This window comes from Anastrepha ludens, chromosome X, assembly GCF_028408465.1.
Source record: "Anastrepha ludens isolate Willacy chromosome X, idAnaLude1.1, whole genome shotgun sequence".
In the NCBI taxonomy this organism is placed as follows: Eukaryota; Metazoa; Arthropoda; class Insecta; order Diptera; family Tephritidae; genus Anastrepha; species Anastrepha ludens.
The window spans coordinates 30,496,932-30,512,881 of record NC_071503.1 but is presented as its reverse complement, the minus strand read 5'-3'; the positions used below and the strand labels follow the sequence as shown (position 1 = coordinate 30,512,881).

The 15,950-nt window shown below is 33.3% G+C and overlaps 1 protein-coding gene and 1 pseudogene across 1 annotated transcript; one reads left to right on the top strand and one right to left on the bottom strand.

Moving 5' to 3' along the window:
- Nucleotides 1-10,214: 10,214 nt before the first annotated feature.
- Nucleotides 10,215-11,366, bottom strand: LOC128869874 (NADH-ubiquinone oxidoreductase chain 5-like; annotated as a pseudogene).
- Nucleotides 11,367-14,050: 2,684 nt separating this feature from the next.
- Nucleotides 14,051-15,587, top strand: LOC128869872 (tigger transposable element-derived protein 1-like). The gene is made up of 3 exons (XM_054112475.1): nt 14,051-14,216; nt 14,501-15,390; nt 15,462-15,587. The coding sequence occupies exons 1-3, from the start codon at nt 14,051-14,053 to the stop codon at nt 15,585-15,587; spliced, it is 1,182 nt and encodes a 393-aa protein (XP_053968450.1).
- Nucleotides 15,588-15,950: the final 363 nt, after the last annotated feature.

Genomic DNA, 15,950 nt, shown 5'->3' with positions numbered 1-15,950 from the left:
ACTATCCAAAATATAATTTGAGCCCCTCCACAATACATTAAATAAATCAATTGTTTTAAGCGAATATCAAGTACTTGTAGATAATAATAATTGCATTTACAGTTTAGATGTTAGGGATAAATTAGAGAAAAATTTAGTTAGGAAAAATGACGAATGTTTAATCAATATTTTGGAGTTTAGAGAAGGTCAATGTAAGCTTAAAAATTTAACAGAATCTTCAGTAACAGAAATCGAACCAGGAATATTAATACTGAAACATTTTTATGGAAATATAAATCATGATTGTAACAATTTAAAATTTCTAAATAAAGGAACATTTTTGATAAAATTTATAAATTGTAATATCACAATATCAAACGTAACCTACAACAACTTTAATCTAAAACTTTCTGACACATTTATTCTACCAAATTTAATAACGCATATAAGAGAAAAAAATGAAACAAATTTGAATTTAAAAATCAAGACTCTATATGTAAGCCATTTAGAACATAAGAGCGACATTCAGTTGTTGGTAAAAGATAAAAAAAATAAATATATAATTAGCATAAGTACTGATGTAATAATTATGCTAATTTTTATTATTGTTTTTCTCATTTTTTTATAAAAAAAAATTATTATAACCAAAAAGTGCATGTAACTAAAGAGTATGAAACAGACGTACCTAAAGGCCCATTTTTCCAGGTCACTTCATAATTTTATTACACTTGTGCCGATTGAGGACAATTGACCTAAGAGGGGAAGAGTTAACACGCGCTTTGTTAATTCTTCAACCAATAATCGCTGACTTGACACTTACGCCAGTTATTGACCCAAAAGCCAATAATAGCTGTGTCGACTTAAAAATAGAATGCAATAAATTGGTAAACAGGAAATTGTTTTCTTCTTTATTAATGTAATATTTGCAAATTACATTGTATTAACCAATAATTGCTGATTGATATTTACGCTAGCTGTTGACCGAGAAGCTAATAATAGCTACGTCGACAGTAATATGTTAAAATTCACTAAAGCAATTAACAGGAAATTATTCTTTTATTCTGCAATTACATTTTTATGCCGAGTAAGCGTCTGGTACATATTCAATGTAATCAATATTTTGTATAAAAACTAAGAAATGTAAATTTAGCAACAGCGGCAAAGAAAAAAAGCTAAGACAAGCAGCAGGAAAAAGCGTAAGACAAGTAGCAGCAGAAATAAAAAGATATTAAGACAGGCAGCAACAGTGAGAAATTTCACCACCGAAAGGGGGACCTCCGGTCTTATAATATAAAGTTTAACTCTGCGATTCCTACGGGACCCTCCAGGGTAAAAAAGCTCTACTTCCCAGAAGGAGTAAAAATCAAAACACATTAAAAAAAGGAATATATATAAACATATATAGGTAAATATATATATATATTAAATACGAAAATACGAACAATCTAATCCGTCCTCCCGTCCTTGCCCCTCAAGCGGCGAATGATAGGCAACTAAGTGTAGAATACTTAAGGGCCTTAATAACGAACATAGCAACAGATATTTTGCAGCAAGAGGGACCAAGAGTAGTACAGGCTACCCTTAATCCAAATGCATTTTTAAGTTCAGCGATAGACCAAACAATTGAGCATAGGCATCGGGGTAACTTGGCAGATTTAGATAAAATACCAGACGTAGTTAAATGTCTCAAGGATTTCTCTGGACGTCCTGGGGAATTTAACTTCTGGAAGAAAAGTGTAGATCGTATATTGAGTATATACGAACCATTAAAAGGAACTCCAAAGTATTACGGAATACTTAGCGTCATTCGAAACAAAATTACGGGAAATGCCGATACGGCATTGGAATCTTATAATAAGCCACTAGATTGGTCAGCGATTGTAAAGTGTCTTGCAATGCATTATGCAGACAAACGGGATATTTCCCCTTTGGAATATCAATTAACCACCTTAGTGCAAGGTAATAAAACTATAGCGGAATTCTACCAACAAGTGTATAAGTATCTATCGTTAATACTTAACAAATTAGGATGTGTAGAAATGGGTAGCGAATCTCTTCGCATGATGACCCAATCTTATATGGACAAGGCACTTGATACATTCGTCAGGGGTCTGAATGGGGATCTACCACGGTTATTAGGTATCAGAGAGCCTGCTGATCTTCCCCAAGCTCTGCATTTATGCATGAAACTGGACAACCAGAATTATCGAACAAATCATGCACAAAATATTAAAAAAGGATACCCAAATTCGGGAAAATATCCAACACAACAACAGTCCTTTTACCCACAATTGGCTTACGAACCACAAGTAAATCACACAAGGTGGAAGGCTAGACCACAATACTCCAACCAAAATCAATCTACTAATGCTCCTCCAAGGCCATCGAAGCCTCAACCGAAGCCAGAACCAATGGAAGTAGATCAAAGCTTACATTCACGAAAAATCTACTATATGAATAGAACACCTCAGAATCAGTTTCACGGCAAAACACCGCCATCGGTTAACAATCAGCCGCCCACCAAAAATCAAAGGACTTTTCATATAGACACATCAGGAGAGGGCAACCAAGCGGAAACTGAATACGACGAATATGCAAAATGCAATGACGTTCATTTTTTAGCATGATTAGATCTTCGCTTCCATACATCGAAGTGAAGATGGAGAGCGGAAACATTTTGAGATTTCTAATAGATACAGGCTCTAGTAAAAATTATGCGAAACCAAATTTAGCCCAAAAACGAATACAAAATGAAAAGCCTTTCTATGCAAAATCAATTGTAGGAGATGTAAAAATAGTAGAACACACCTACGTAAAACTCTTTAATATAGAAGAAAAAATTAAATTTTATCTTATGCCCTTATTGAAATCATTTGATGGTATTTTAGAGCACTAAAAGCAGTAATATACATCGCGGATAATAAGATGATTTTAGGAAATGGCCGTATGGTCAGACTTAAGCAGAAGGATTCACAAAGCGTAAATGCAATAAATATTATATAAAAGAGGAAGGCTTATCCCCCAAACAGAGGAACATTATGAAAGACATCGTAAATACATATCCCAATCTTTTCTCTGAACGATGAAAAGCTAACATATACAACAAAGGTCTTAGGACAAATTAGAACATTAAATGATTCACCTGTATATTCAAAATTCTACCCCTATCCAGCATCTTTGAAAGGCGAGGTAGAATCACAAGTGAAAACATTACTAAATGTTGGTATTATAAGACCACCCAGATCTCCCTATAATTCACCCGTGTGGGTTGTACCTAAGAAACCAGATTCAGAAGGTAACAAGCAGTATCGCATGGTAATTGATAATGGAAAATTCAATTCGGTTACAATGCCCAAAGGTACCCAATACCCGAGATATCGGAGGTAATTTCCAATCTTGGAGAAAGCAAATTTTCCTTATTAGACTTGAAAAGCGGTTTTCATCAGATTCCTTTAAAGGCATCTGATATCGAAAAAGCGGCATTTTCAATCAAATCCGGCAAATACGAATTTACTCGTTTGCCGTTTGGGCTTAAAAATGCGCCATCCATTTTTCAACGAGCTCTAGATGACATTTGGCGCGAGCATATAGGTAAATTCTGTTACGTCTATATTGACGATATTATTATTTTTAGTAAACCTGGAGATGAACACCTCAATCATATTAGAAAAATCTTTGCAACTTTAGAAGAGGCCAATATGAAAGTCCAGTTGGACAAATGTAAATTTTTTCAAAAGGAAATTGAGTTCCTAGGATACATTATATCCTCAAATGGCATAAAAACCAACCCTGAGAAGGTCCAAGCGATTGCAAATTTTCCGCAACCCACAACTTTAAAAGAGCTTCGAAGTTTTCTTGGTATGTCGGGATATTATCGTAGATTTATAAAAGACTACGCAAAGTTAGCAAAACCCCTAACATCTCTTCTTAGAGGGGCAGAAGGGCGAATATCGAAGAATAAATCTTCAAAAGTTAGAATAATTTTAAATGAAGAAGCCATAATAGCCTTCAAAAACATAAAACTTTCACTTACTTCTTAAGACATTGTACTCGCATATCCCGACTACAACAAAAACTTTCAGTTAGTAACAGATGCCTCCAAATTTGCTCTTGGAGCAGTCTTATCGGAAGACTCTAAGCCATTAGCGTTCATCTCAAGAACTTTAAGTTGAGCCGAAGAACATTACGCGGCTAACGAAAAAGAAATGTTAGCCATAATCTGGGCTTTAAACTCGTTTAGAAATTTTTTATACGGATCAGCCAAGGTGGAAAACTTTACTGACCACCAACCACTTACATACGCGCTTAGCAATAAAAATAACAATTCGAAAATGAAGAGATGGAAGGCAGCTCTTGAGAAGTACTCTTACGAATAATTTTATAAACCTGGTAAATAAAATGTCGTGGCCGACGCCCTATCGAGAATACCTCATACGGAAACACAGGTTAACACTTTGTCTATGGCAACGAATTCGGATGACAGTTTATCCCACAATTTGATATACAGTGTTGAAGCACCTACTAACGCTTTCAAAAATCAGATATTCCTCAAGATCAACGAGATCCCCACTTACCAGTTCAAAACAATATTTCCAACATATCATCGTCACATGGTTACAGAAGCAGAATTCTCTCAACAAATACTTATCTCAATTCTTAGGAGATACCTCAACCCATCGGTGATAAATTGCATTAAAACCGAAGAATCCATAATGGGGAAAATACAAGGATTATACCCATTACATATCAGCAAATATCGTATCAGGTTTTCGCAAGTAGAAGTTCAGGCATAAAGAGCAGGAGGAAGTTATTATTAAAACACATAATAGAGCCCACAGGAATAGTAAAGAAAACAAAACACAGATTTTAGAAAGGTACTACGTTCCCCGAAATGGCAAATAAAATTAAGAAAATTATCAAAACATGTGTTACATGCAAGGAAAATAAATACGAGCGTAATCCACCAAAGCCTCAAATACAAGCCACACCCATACCTCAATTCCCAGGTCAAATAGTCCATATAGATATATTAATAGTGGGAAAACCACTTATTTTAACAGCTGTAGATAAATTCTCCAAATATGCAGTAGCAAACGTTATTCGCTCCAAAGCAAGCGAAGATATAAGGCAACCGCTAAGGGATATCCTTTTTGCCTTAGTACCAGAAACAATAGTTATGGACAACGAAAGATCCTTTAATTCAGAATCAATAAACTTCATGATCAATAATGAATTTGGCACTGATATATATCGAACACCTCCATATACTAGTTCTTCAAATGGGCAGGTAGAACGCTTTCACTCCACCCTACAGGAAATAATGCGCTGTCTCCAAGGCGATAAATGCCACCGATCCTTCAGTGAATTATTAGAAAAATCCGTCAAGGAGTACAACTACTCCGTACATTCTACCACAGGGAAAAGACCAATAGAAATATTTTTTGGAAGAAGAATTAGCAGTGATCCCAAACTCTTTGAGAAGGATAGACAGGAAATCAGGGAAAATTACAAAATAAACAAAAACAGGATCTTTCTTATCACAACAAAGATAGGAAAACCCCAAAAACGTTCTCAGAAGGAGACACTCGATACGTTAGAATAAACAAGAGAATATGAAGTAAGTTGTCAGTTAGATATAAGAAGGAAATAGTAGCAGAAAATTTTAACACAACCATAAAAACTAAGTCAGGCAGGATAGTTCACAAAAAAAATATTAGACAAAGTTAAATTAGTTACCCTCACTTTTCACAGGAAAATGCTATTAACGACAATATTTGCCATGACATTCGTACTTGGTGTCAAAAGCCAACAAACTGACGTGCAGAAATTAACTAATAACAACGGATACAAACCCATTAAGACAGGAGAATTGAAAACGATTAATCATTACGACAAGGTACTACATTTTATCAACTTAACTACATACGAAGACACGATGTTACGTATTATGGACAACATAAATATTTTAAAAACGACTTCCTCTGAGGACTCGCAAATTATGGAATCCATTACCGAAAATTTTCTATTACTGAAAGCAAAAATAGACAAATTACACCACCGAAATTAAAACGAGGACTAATTAACGTAATAGGTAAAGGCTTGAAATTTATAGCAGGCTCCATGGATAGTGACGATGAACGAGATATCAAGGATGCACTAGATCAGATACATAGTAACGAACAAACGATAACAGACAATGCAATCAAGTTAATGTACTTTAACAATTTTTTAACGCAACAAATAGAAAATATTACGACCCACATAAATAGGCAACAGACCTTTAAAAGCGACTACATAAATACATTCAGACACTCCACAATGAACAAAATAAAAACATTAGAAGACGACATTGAATTTATTGAGCATACTTATAGGATTAACAATGACATAACGCTCTTGAGAAACCACTTAGACGACTTGAACAAATCATATTTTCTACCAAATTGGGCATCGTTCCCACCGACATAGTGACGCAAAAAGAACTGGATCTAATCACGGACTACGACAGCTATAGGAATATCAAGATAGCCGTAATATTTCAGGAAAATACCATTATAAGGCGTTATTCAATAGGTGCGCTTCAACTTATTTCCAATAGGGAGGGCGAACAACGCAATATTTTTTATTTTTCGCTTGTCATTTGTAAACTTCATTAGTATACATTTCATCATGGAACGCTACACACTTGAGCAACGATTGAAAATCGTGCAAATTTTTTATAAAAATAATCGTTCTGTTGCTGCTACTTTAAATCCAAATAATTCCAAAAAATCATCTTCAGTGATGAAGTTCACTTTTGGCTCAATGGCTTTGTCAACAAGCAAAATATGCGTTACTGGGCAGAAAGCAATCCACACGTGATTCATGAGGCACCGTTGCATCCCGAAAAAATCACTGTTTGGTGCGGTTTACATGCCGGCGGCGTAATTGGCCCATATTTTTTCGTTGACGAGAACGATCGCCACGTTACTGTGAATGGAAATCGATACCGCGACATGATAAACGATTATTTTTGGCCGCAATTGAATGGTATGGACTTAGACGACATGTGGTTTCAACAGGACGGGGCCACAAGCCACACAGCACACGCTACAAATGATTTGTTGAAGAGTAAGTTCGATGAGCGCATTATTTCCAGAAATGGACCGGTCGAATGGCCGCCGCGCTGGTGTGATTTGACGCCTCTAGACTATTTTCTTTGGGGTTATGTGAAGTCATTGTCCTACAGTAACAAGCCGGCGACGATTTGTGAGCTCAGAGCCATAATTGAACACGAAATTGCTGGAATTTCGGCCGATTTATGGAAAAGAGTGGTCGAAAATTGGGTTCAACGATTGGACCTCGTAAAACGTGCACGCGGTGGTCATGCAAAAGAAATCGAATTTCATACTTAAATGTATATGTTCAAGCTTGATAATAAAAAAAAAATTAGTTAAAAAAGTCAAACCGTTTGTGTTTCATTAAAAAAAAAAGTTGAAGCGCTCTTACTGAAAAACGCTTTACTTACTTAACTTATTCCACAATTTTCCGCAAGTATACTATCCAAAATATAATTTGAGCCCCTCCACAATACATTAAATAAATCAATTGTTTTAAGCGAATATCAAGTACTTGTAGATAATAATAATTGCATTTACAGTTTAGATGTTAGGGATAAATTAGAGAAAAATTTAGTTAGGAAAAATGACGAATGTTTAATCAATATTTTGGAGTTTAGAGAAGGTCAATGTAAGCTTAAAAATTTAACAGAATCTTCAGTAACAGAAATCGAACCAGGAATATTAATACTGAAACATTTTTATGGAAATATAAATCATGATTGTAACAATTTAAAATTTCTAAATAAAGGAACATTTTTGATAAAATTTATAAATTGTAATATCACAATATCAAACGTAACCTACAACAACTTTAATCTAAAACTTTCTGACACATTTATTCTACCAAATTTAATAACGCATATAAGAGAAAAAAATGAAACAAATTTGAATTTAAAAATCAAGACTCTATATGTAAGCCATTTAGAACATAAGAGCGACATTCAGTTGTTGGTAAAAGATAAAAAAAATAAATATATAATTAGCATAAGTACTGATGTAATAATTATGCTAATTTTTATTATTGTTTTTCTCATTTTTTTATAAAAAAAAATTATTATAACCAAAAATTGCATGTAACTAAAGAGTATGAAACAGACGTACCTAAAGGCCCATTTTTCCAGGTCACTTCATAATTTTATTACACTTGTGCCGATTGAGGACAATTGACCTAAGAGGGGAAGAGTTAACACGCGCTTTGTTAATTCTTCAACCAATAATCGCTGACTTGACACTTACGCTAGTTATTGACCCAAAAGCCAATAATAGCTGTGTCGACTTAAAAATAGAATGCAATAATATTTGCAAATTACATTGTATTAACCAATAATTCCTGACTGATATTTACGCTAGCTATTGACCGAAAAGCTAATAATAGTTACGTCGACAGTAATATTATATGTTAAAATTCACTAAAGCAATAAACAGGAAATTATTCTTTTATTTTGCAATTACATATTTATGCCGAGTAAGCGTCTGGTACATAGGTATTCAATGTAGATAATCAATATTTTGTATAAAAACTAAGAAATGTAAATTTAGTTTTAAGTTATAAAATTAACTTCAAATAAAGCGGGCATACTGCCTAGCCATTTTAAGTTCTTAAATTAACTTCAAATAAAGCGGGCATACTGCCTAGCCAAAATACGCAAAAAAGTATTTTATTTACGTTCCCTAATCTTAGAGGAACGTATTTTGCACAAAGCAATAGCGCTGTAGACAAAAATTACTCACCACTTAATCGACATAACACACAAGGAACATTCCCCCTTGTAACAACCAAAAAAAAAGCAATATGGTCGCAGAAACAACTTCATGGAAGACACATTCATATAATGAACGATGCGAATGTAGGTAGGACATCCAGCTATATATGGTTGAAAAAAGGCGAGTTGTATCCAGAAACCGAAGGATTCCTAATTGCGATTCAAGTTCAAGTGATCTTGACAAAGAACTACCAAAAGTATATTCTAAAAGATACAAGGATTATTGATGACAGATGTCGCAAATGCCAAATAAATACAGAAAACATAGACCACATTACTTCTGGATGTCGTCTTTTGGTACGAAGTGAATACAGAGAAAGAGATAACAATGTGGAAAAATACTACACCATGAAATAGCGAATAATCTGCGCTTAAGTACAAATACTTCACCCTATCACGAATACAACCCCGAGAATATATTGGAAAATGAAGAATACACGATATACTGGGACATCGCCATAAGAACAGACAGAAAAATCACCCGCAATAGACCGAATATAACGCTAATGAGCAAACGAACAAAAACCACCATTTTCATTGAAATAAACACACCCATTGATACGAATATGCATAGAAAGTATTCCGAAAAATTAGAGAAATACAATGATGTAACAATAGAAGTGAAAAGAATCTGGATACAAAATATAGTAAAAACCGTACCTTTTATTATGTCTGCAACTGTGGGATACTTCACAAAAGTTTTGTCAATAACCGCAAATTTTTGCACATGAAAGCCGATATACATCACGAAATTCAAAAAGCTATTATCTTAAAAACAGGCAACATAACGCGCAAATTTTTAAACCAACAATAAAACTTAACTAAAAAATAGTGCCAAAACGACTTGCATTCGTTAAATGCCGTCGTGTTTGGTGAAATGGACCCCGCCTCACGCGGTATGCGGGGGGGGAAATGGCGAGGGAATATTATAATAATAATATACTAGTCAAGAAAAAACGAATTGCTTATTGCAATCAGTTTCGACCTAATTTTAGGTAATGAAATACTCTTACTCTATATTAATTTAAATCTATTTAGTAAAATCTTAATTATTAATTTAATTGAATCCAAAAAGAAGCATATCACTGTTAATGATAGAACTGAGCAAGGAAAAGCTGCTAACTTTTATTTTTAATAGTTAAATTTCATTCATACTTCTGTTTATATAGTTTAACAAAAACATTACATTTTCATTGTAAAATTAAAAAACGATATTTTTTTATAAATTACAAAATTGTATTCATAATGTTGAAATGTTTGATAAATAATATACTACACATATAAATAAAAGTTTTAAAACTAAATTATTCAATTTTACAACTCAATTTATAAAATTAATTATATAATTAATAAATTACTATATTATATTCACTATATTCAAGAATTAAATAATTACCCTAATATCTTTAGTGTTATACTCCATAACTTGAGCTACTTGAATAAAATAAGACAAAAAAATCTAAAAAGAAAAGTAATTCATAAAACAAATAATAAAAGATAAATCTTTAAATTATTACTATGTAAAAAATAAACTAATTGAGAATATTCAACCAATTTATTAAATGAATTCTGCCGCCCTATAAATTCTGATCCCCCTTGATCAAAAGGCTTATAAGCAATTCTACCTAAAACTGAAAAAGGATTAATTTCCCCATAAGTAGAAATATAATGATTAAACCTTATGGAACCGCAAAAATAACTTACTAAATAAGTATTTAATGATTTATTAAAATTATATAATGATACATTAGCAATTAAATAACCAAATAATCCTCCTATAATACAAACAAATAGAGTTAACAACTTTAAATAAAATGGTAAACAAATCCTATAAGGAGTTGGAAAAATTAATCATCTAAGTATTCTTCCACCAATAATCCTCAAAACTAATAAACCTCTCATGCCACGTAATATTACTCCCCTTCATCTCTTAACATATTTAATGAACCACGATTCAATTCAGCAGTTTTATAAGTAGAATAATAAACTAAACGAAAAGAGTAACAGATAAAGAGTAAATAATAAAGCCTTAAATAAAACATGATTTAACTTATAAAATCCCATAGACGAAATTCTTATTATTAAACCCAATTGGCTTAAAGTAGATAAAGCAATTTTTTTTTATCAAATTCAAAATTAGCCCCTAACCCAGCCATAAATATAGTTAAGGGAGAGTTACATAATAAAATATTAAAACGAATTAATAAATAAATACCAGCAGTTACAATTGTAGAAGAATGAACTAAGGTGTTAGGTGTAGTCAGAGGACGGAAAAAATGATGATCTTCAATAATTTTTTTTTCTAGTCAATTGCTTTATTTTACAAAAATAAAAACATAACATTAATACATCATGTTTCGACTTGCTATAGCAAAATTAAAAAACAAATTAATAATTTTAAAAGTTATCGCTGTTTGTGTGGAACCCGTTTCTCCAGGAGTGCCATGCGGGGATCATCACAAGTCCTTGGAGATTCCTCTATAATTATCCATCCAGAAGCCCAAACGCGCATACAAACATACATATATGATGTATATAAATATGCGCTACAAGACAGCTGACTATCATATTAGCACTCATATTATCATCATCGCTATCATCATCCAACTACACAATTTTGTTCTAGCCATGGGAAAGTTCTGATAGTTTCCCCTTGTCGGTGTAATATTCTATCTCTCTTTTACCAATAGCAATTTCTTATAACTGAAAAATATATCTACTATGCTCTAAAACTACTCATTTTCGTCATCAAAAAGTAATCAGCACAAACTCCTCAATAACTCCTCATTAAAAAGTAATCAGGCTGATGAGTTTCGTTAAATTGTTTTATTTAGAAATTATAAAATTTATTTTTTTGTTTACATTAAAAAACATTTACACACCAATTCGGTGTTTCATCTACTGAGATTCGAACTCACAAATTTTTAAGTCTTAGCCAAGCATCTACTCGCTCGGCTATAACAACTATACAACAAACACAGCTAAATTTCACACTAGAACTTTTTTCAGAGCACCACATGATTTCCTTAAAATTAATTAACACTGATGACAGAAGCTCCTCATTTTTGTTAAAAAGTAATTAGACTGCGGAGTTTACTTAAAATGTTTTATTTAGAAATTATAAAATTTATATTTTTGTGTTTTCATTGAGATTCGAACTCACGAATTTTCAATATTTTTTTGTTTTCATAAAAAAAAATTTTTCACTCCAATCCGGTGTTTCATCCACTGAGATTCCAACTCACAAATTTTCAAGTCTTAACCAAGCATCTACTCGCTCGGCTATAACAAGTATGAAAAAAACACAGCTAAATCTCACACTAGAACTGTTTTCAGAGCAGCCACATTATTTCGTTAAAATTAATCAACTCTGATGCCTTGGCGTTTAAAGTACAGTAGATATATTTTTCACTTATATAAAATTGCTATTGGTAAAAGAGAGATAGAAGTCACACCGAACAGGGTAAAAAAGAATATCAAATGAAATATTTGATTTCCCCATTAAAAAATGTTGTATATGCTATTCTGATAATGAGCATGTATTAGAGACTCAAAAAAAAAACTTTTCGTCAAAAGTGCTCAGCACTGTCTTGTAGGGTGCATACAAACTTACAACGAACGGAGAATGTATGCCCATAAAAACAACAAGTGCGACCGTCTTCTTCTCCGTCAGTGAAAAGTTGTGTGCAGCTTTGCGGACAGAAAAATGTGATTCGCTGGAATTGTTCAAGGAATCTAACTCGCATTAACTCGCGACTGTCGAACATTTAGAAGACATATTTACATACATATAAGGGTGTATACATACATACGGAGCCGCGGCCGCTCGACATGACAAAAATTCAAGATTTATCAAATATTGGCAAATAATTTCACGCGAAATATTCCAATATTGACTATTTTCGAATGGTCGCGAAAATTGGCATATGGGCGGCTCGTTTTATGAATGAAATTGAAATATGAGCTCTAACTTATGAATGAACTTTTTGTTTTTGTTCTAAATTGTTCAGCACCGTCGCTGATAGAATCATGGCCACTGCGACTGCGTCTACGAATGTATTTTGTTTTCGTAGTCGCTAGGCTTAGATTTTGGGCTTGGACGACAAGCGCATATTGAGGCATGGAGTGAATGCGCTCCGTTTTTGTTGTGTTCTAGAACATTTTGGAATGTGTGGTGGCAAAGCTGCCATCGCGTTGCGCTTGCTGTTGCTTTTGCGTCAATCAAAGTATTGTGTTTTTGTAAGTACATTATTAGGAATATCGACTGGTGAAAGACAAAAGTACACGGAAGCAAGAAGGGAGCGCTGTGCTCGCGCATATTTGCAGGAATGTATAGTATGAACGTGCGTGGACGTAATAACATATGAATACAATTATTTTGTAGGAAGTTTAGAAGGCAAGTAGAAGAAGGTATGTACACCTAATTCTCTTTTTACACGATTTTTTTTTAGACGAATTTGATTTAACACGAGTTAAAAAGAGAAAAAAAAATTTTTTTTACACGAATTGTTTTGTTTTAACACGATTTTCAATATTTTATGAAGTTTTCTTGAATCTCATAGAGCAAATCGGATTCATTGTTTGGGATTTTTGTTTTAGCATATCGGTTTAGGTTATTTGTTTAGGATCGTAGAATATCAGCATGTAATCGCATCTATACAGGATGAGCGGCTTTGGGCTGTTATCGTGTACAGCTGTTGCTATAAAAATATGTGTATATGAGTGAGATTCCCCGAATTATGCATAGAGTAAAGACGTAATGTACTTTTTACGCAATTAAGTTTGGTTTTGAGAGTTGAAAAGAAAAGACGCTTAGTTTTTGTGAGTATTTAAAACATTATAAGTAAAATAAAGTTAGTGCTCGTATAGATTTATTAACTCAATAACAGGTAAGCTTTAAATAATTTTCAAATCTTTGCATTATTAATATGAACAATATTTTGGTAGCCTTAACACAATGTCACATAATTCACCTGTAATAAAAGCCAAGAGGAAGGCGATCAGTTTAGATACTAAAATTAAAATTTTAGATCAACTTACAACAGGACAAGGAGCAACGGCTGTAGGAAAGCATTTTGGTATTCATGAAGCTACCATAAGAACGATCAAGAAAAATGGAACTGCGATTAGAAAATCGGTATGTTCTGGAACGAAAATAAATGCTATTGTAAATCATCGTCATACATAAGAGATGTTGCCAAAGAGAAGATGGAAAAAGCTTTGGTAATGTGGATTGAAGATAAATCACAAAAAAGAATACCAGTAGATGGAATTGCTATCAAGCAAACTGCATTAAGAATTTATAAACGTATTAAAGAAGTTGAGCCAGGCACTTCATCTCAGTCAAAACAACCCGAATTTTCTGCAAGTACAGGTTGGATGACAGGTTTTCTTAAATGACATGCTCTCCATAATGTAAAAATTAAGGGAGAAACTGCGTCTGCAGATGAATTGGCTGTCAAAAAATTTCCTGAAAAACTTAGAAAAATTATTGAAGATGGAGGATACACCCCAGATCAAGTTTGGAATGTAGATGAAAGTGGCCTCTTTTGGAAAAAAATGCCGAGCAGAACTTATGTTGCAAATCGCAGAAAACTGCCGGTGGTTTAAAAGTAGCAAAGGACCGTGTAACATTGTTATTTTGTTCCAATGCTTCAGGAGAACGTATGTTAAAACCACTGCTAGTAAATCGTGCTTTAAGACCACGCTCGATGAAAAGTGTAGATTTCAATAAACTGCCAATTCACTGGACAGCAAACAAAAAGGCATGGATGACCAGTGCAATCTTTACAGAATGGTTCCAGAAATACTTCATTTCAGAAGTTAGACGCTACATGAATGCAAAATGTCTAGAATTTAAAGTTCTTTTAATTCTAGACAATGCACCTTGCCATCCGCTCTTGGAGCACCCAAATGTGCTATTTTGCTATCTTCCGCCTAACACTATATCCTTAATACAACCGCTAGACCAAGGGGTCAATGCTACTTTTAAAAAGTACTACATAAAACGTTCATTCCAATACGTGGTAGACAAACTAGACCATAATGAGGATTCAACAGTCATTGATATGTGGAAAAAATTTTCTATTATGGACTGCATTAATCAAGTTGGGTTAGCGTTAGCTGACTTAAAGCCATCAACCTTGAACTCATGTTGGAAAAATATTTGGCCAGAATGTGTCAAAAGCAAAGATCCTGATCCTGTCATCCATAATAACGCTGTTTTTACTGACATCACAACGCTGGCACATACAATTGGTGGAGATGGATTCGATGATCTATCATTTGCCGATATAGAGGAATTATTAGCTGATAAAAGCTTGAGCGAAAATGAAATTATAGACCTTCCCCTTGAGACTCATCAAGACAGAGAACATAGCGATAATGACGAAGAAGATCCTCCCATTTTAAATGCAACTCTAATTAAAGAAGGTATTGATCTTGCCAGAAAATTAGGTAATCATTTTCAACAACATGATCCTGATGAGGAACGAGCTGCAAAATTTCAACGTGTACTGAAATCATTAATGGCATCTTACTTTATAAAGGTTTATCACGAAATCAAACACAATCTTTAATGACTGATTTCCTTCTAACAACTACTGAATTATCAACACAGGAGCCTAGAGATGATAATCCAGAAACAATTTCACAAGATGATGAACAAAATAATTCTAGTGATGGCAGTGATATTCTAGTCTTACGCAAACGTATGCGTTTATTGTCAGAAAGTGACAATGCATAAACGTTTTTTATGTTTATATTATTTTTACTTGTTTTATATTAATGAATTTCAGATATTATTTTCTTTTTTTCAAAGTATAATTTATTTCTTATAATATATTTAAAGAATTAAAATGTGTTAACACGAAATAAATTCTTTAGTGAACTGTAAAAAGAATTTTTTAGTATTGTTTTCACCTAATTCTCTTTTTACACGAATTTTTTTTTTACACGAATTCTTTGGGAACGTATCTATCGTGTAAAAAGAGAATTAGGTGTATATACATATGTATGTATATATGCTAGGACATAAAGTGGGTATATATACATACATAGAGCAGAATTGTTTTGCACTTGTTAGGAAGAAACTCGTTCACTAGTGCGT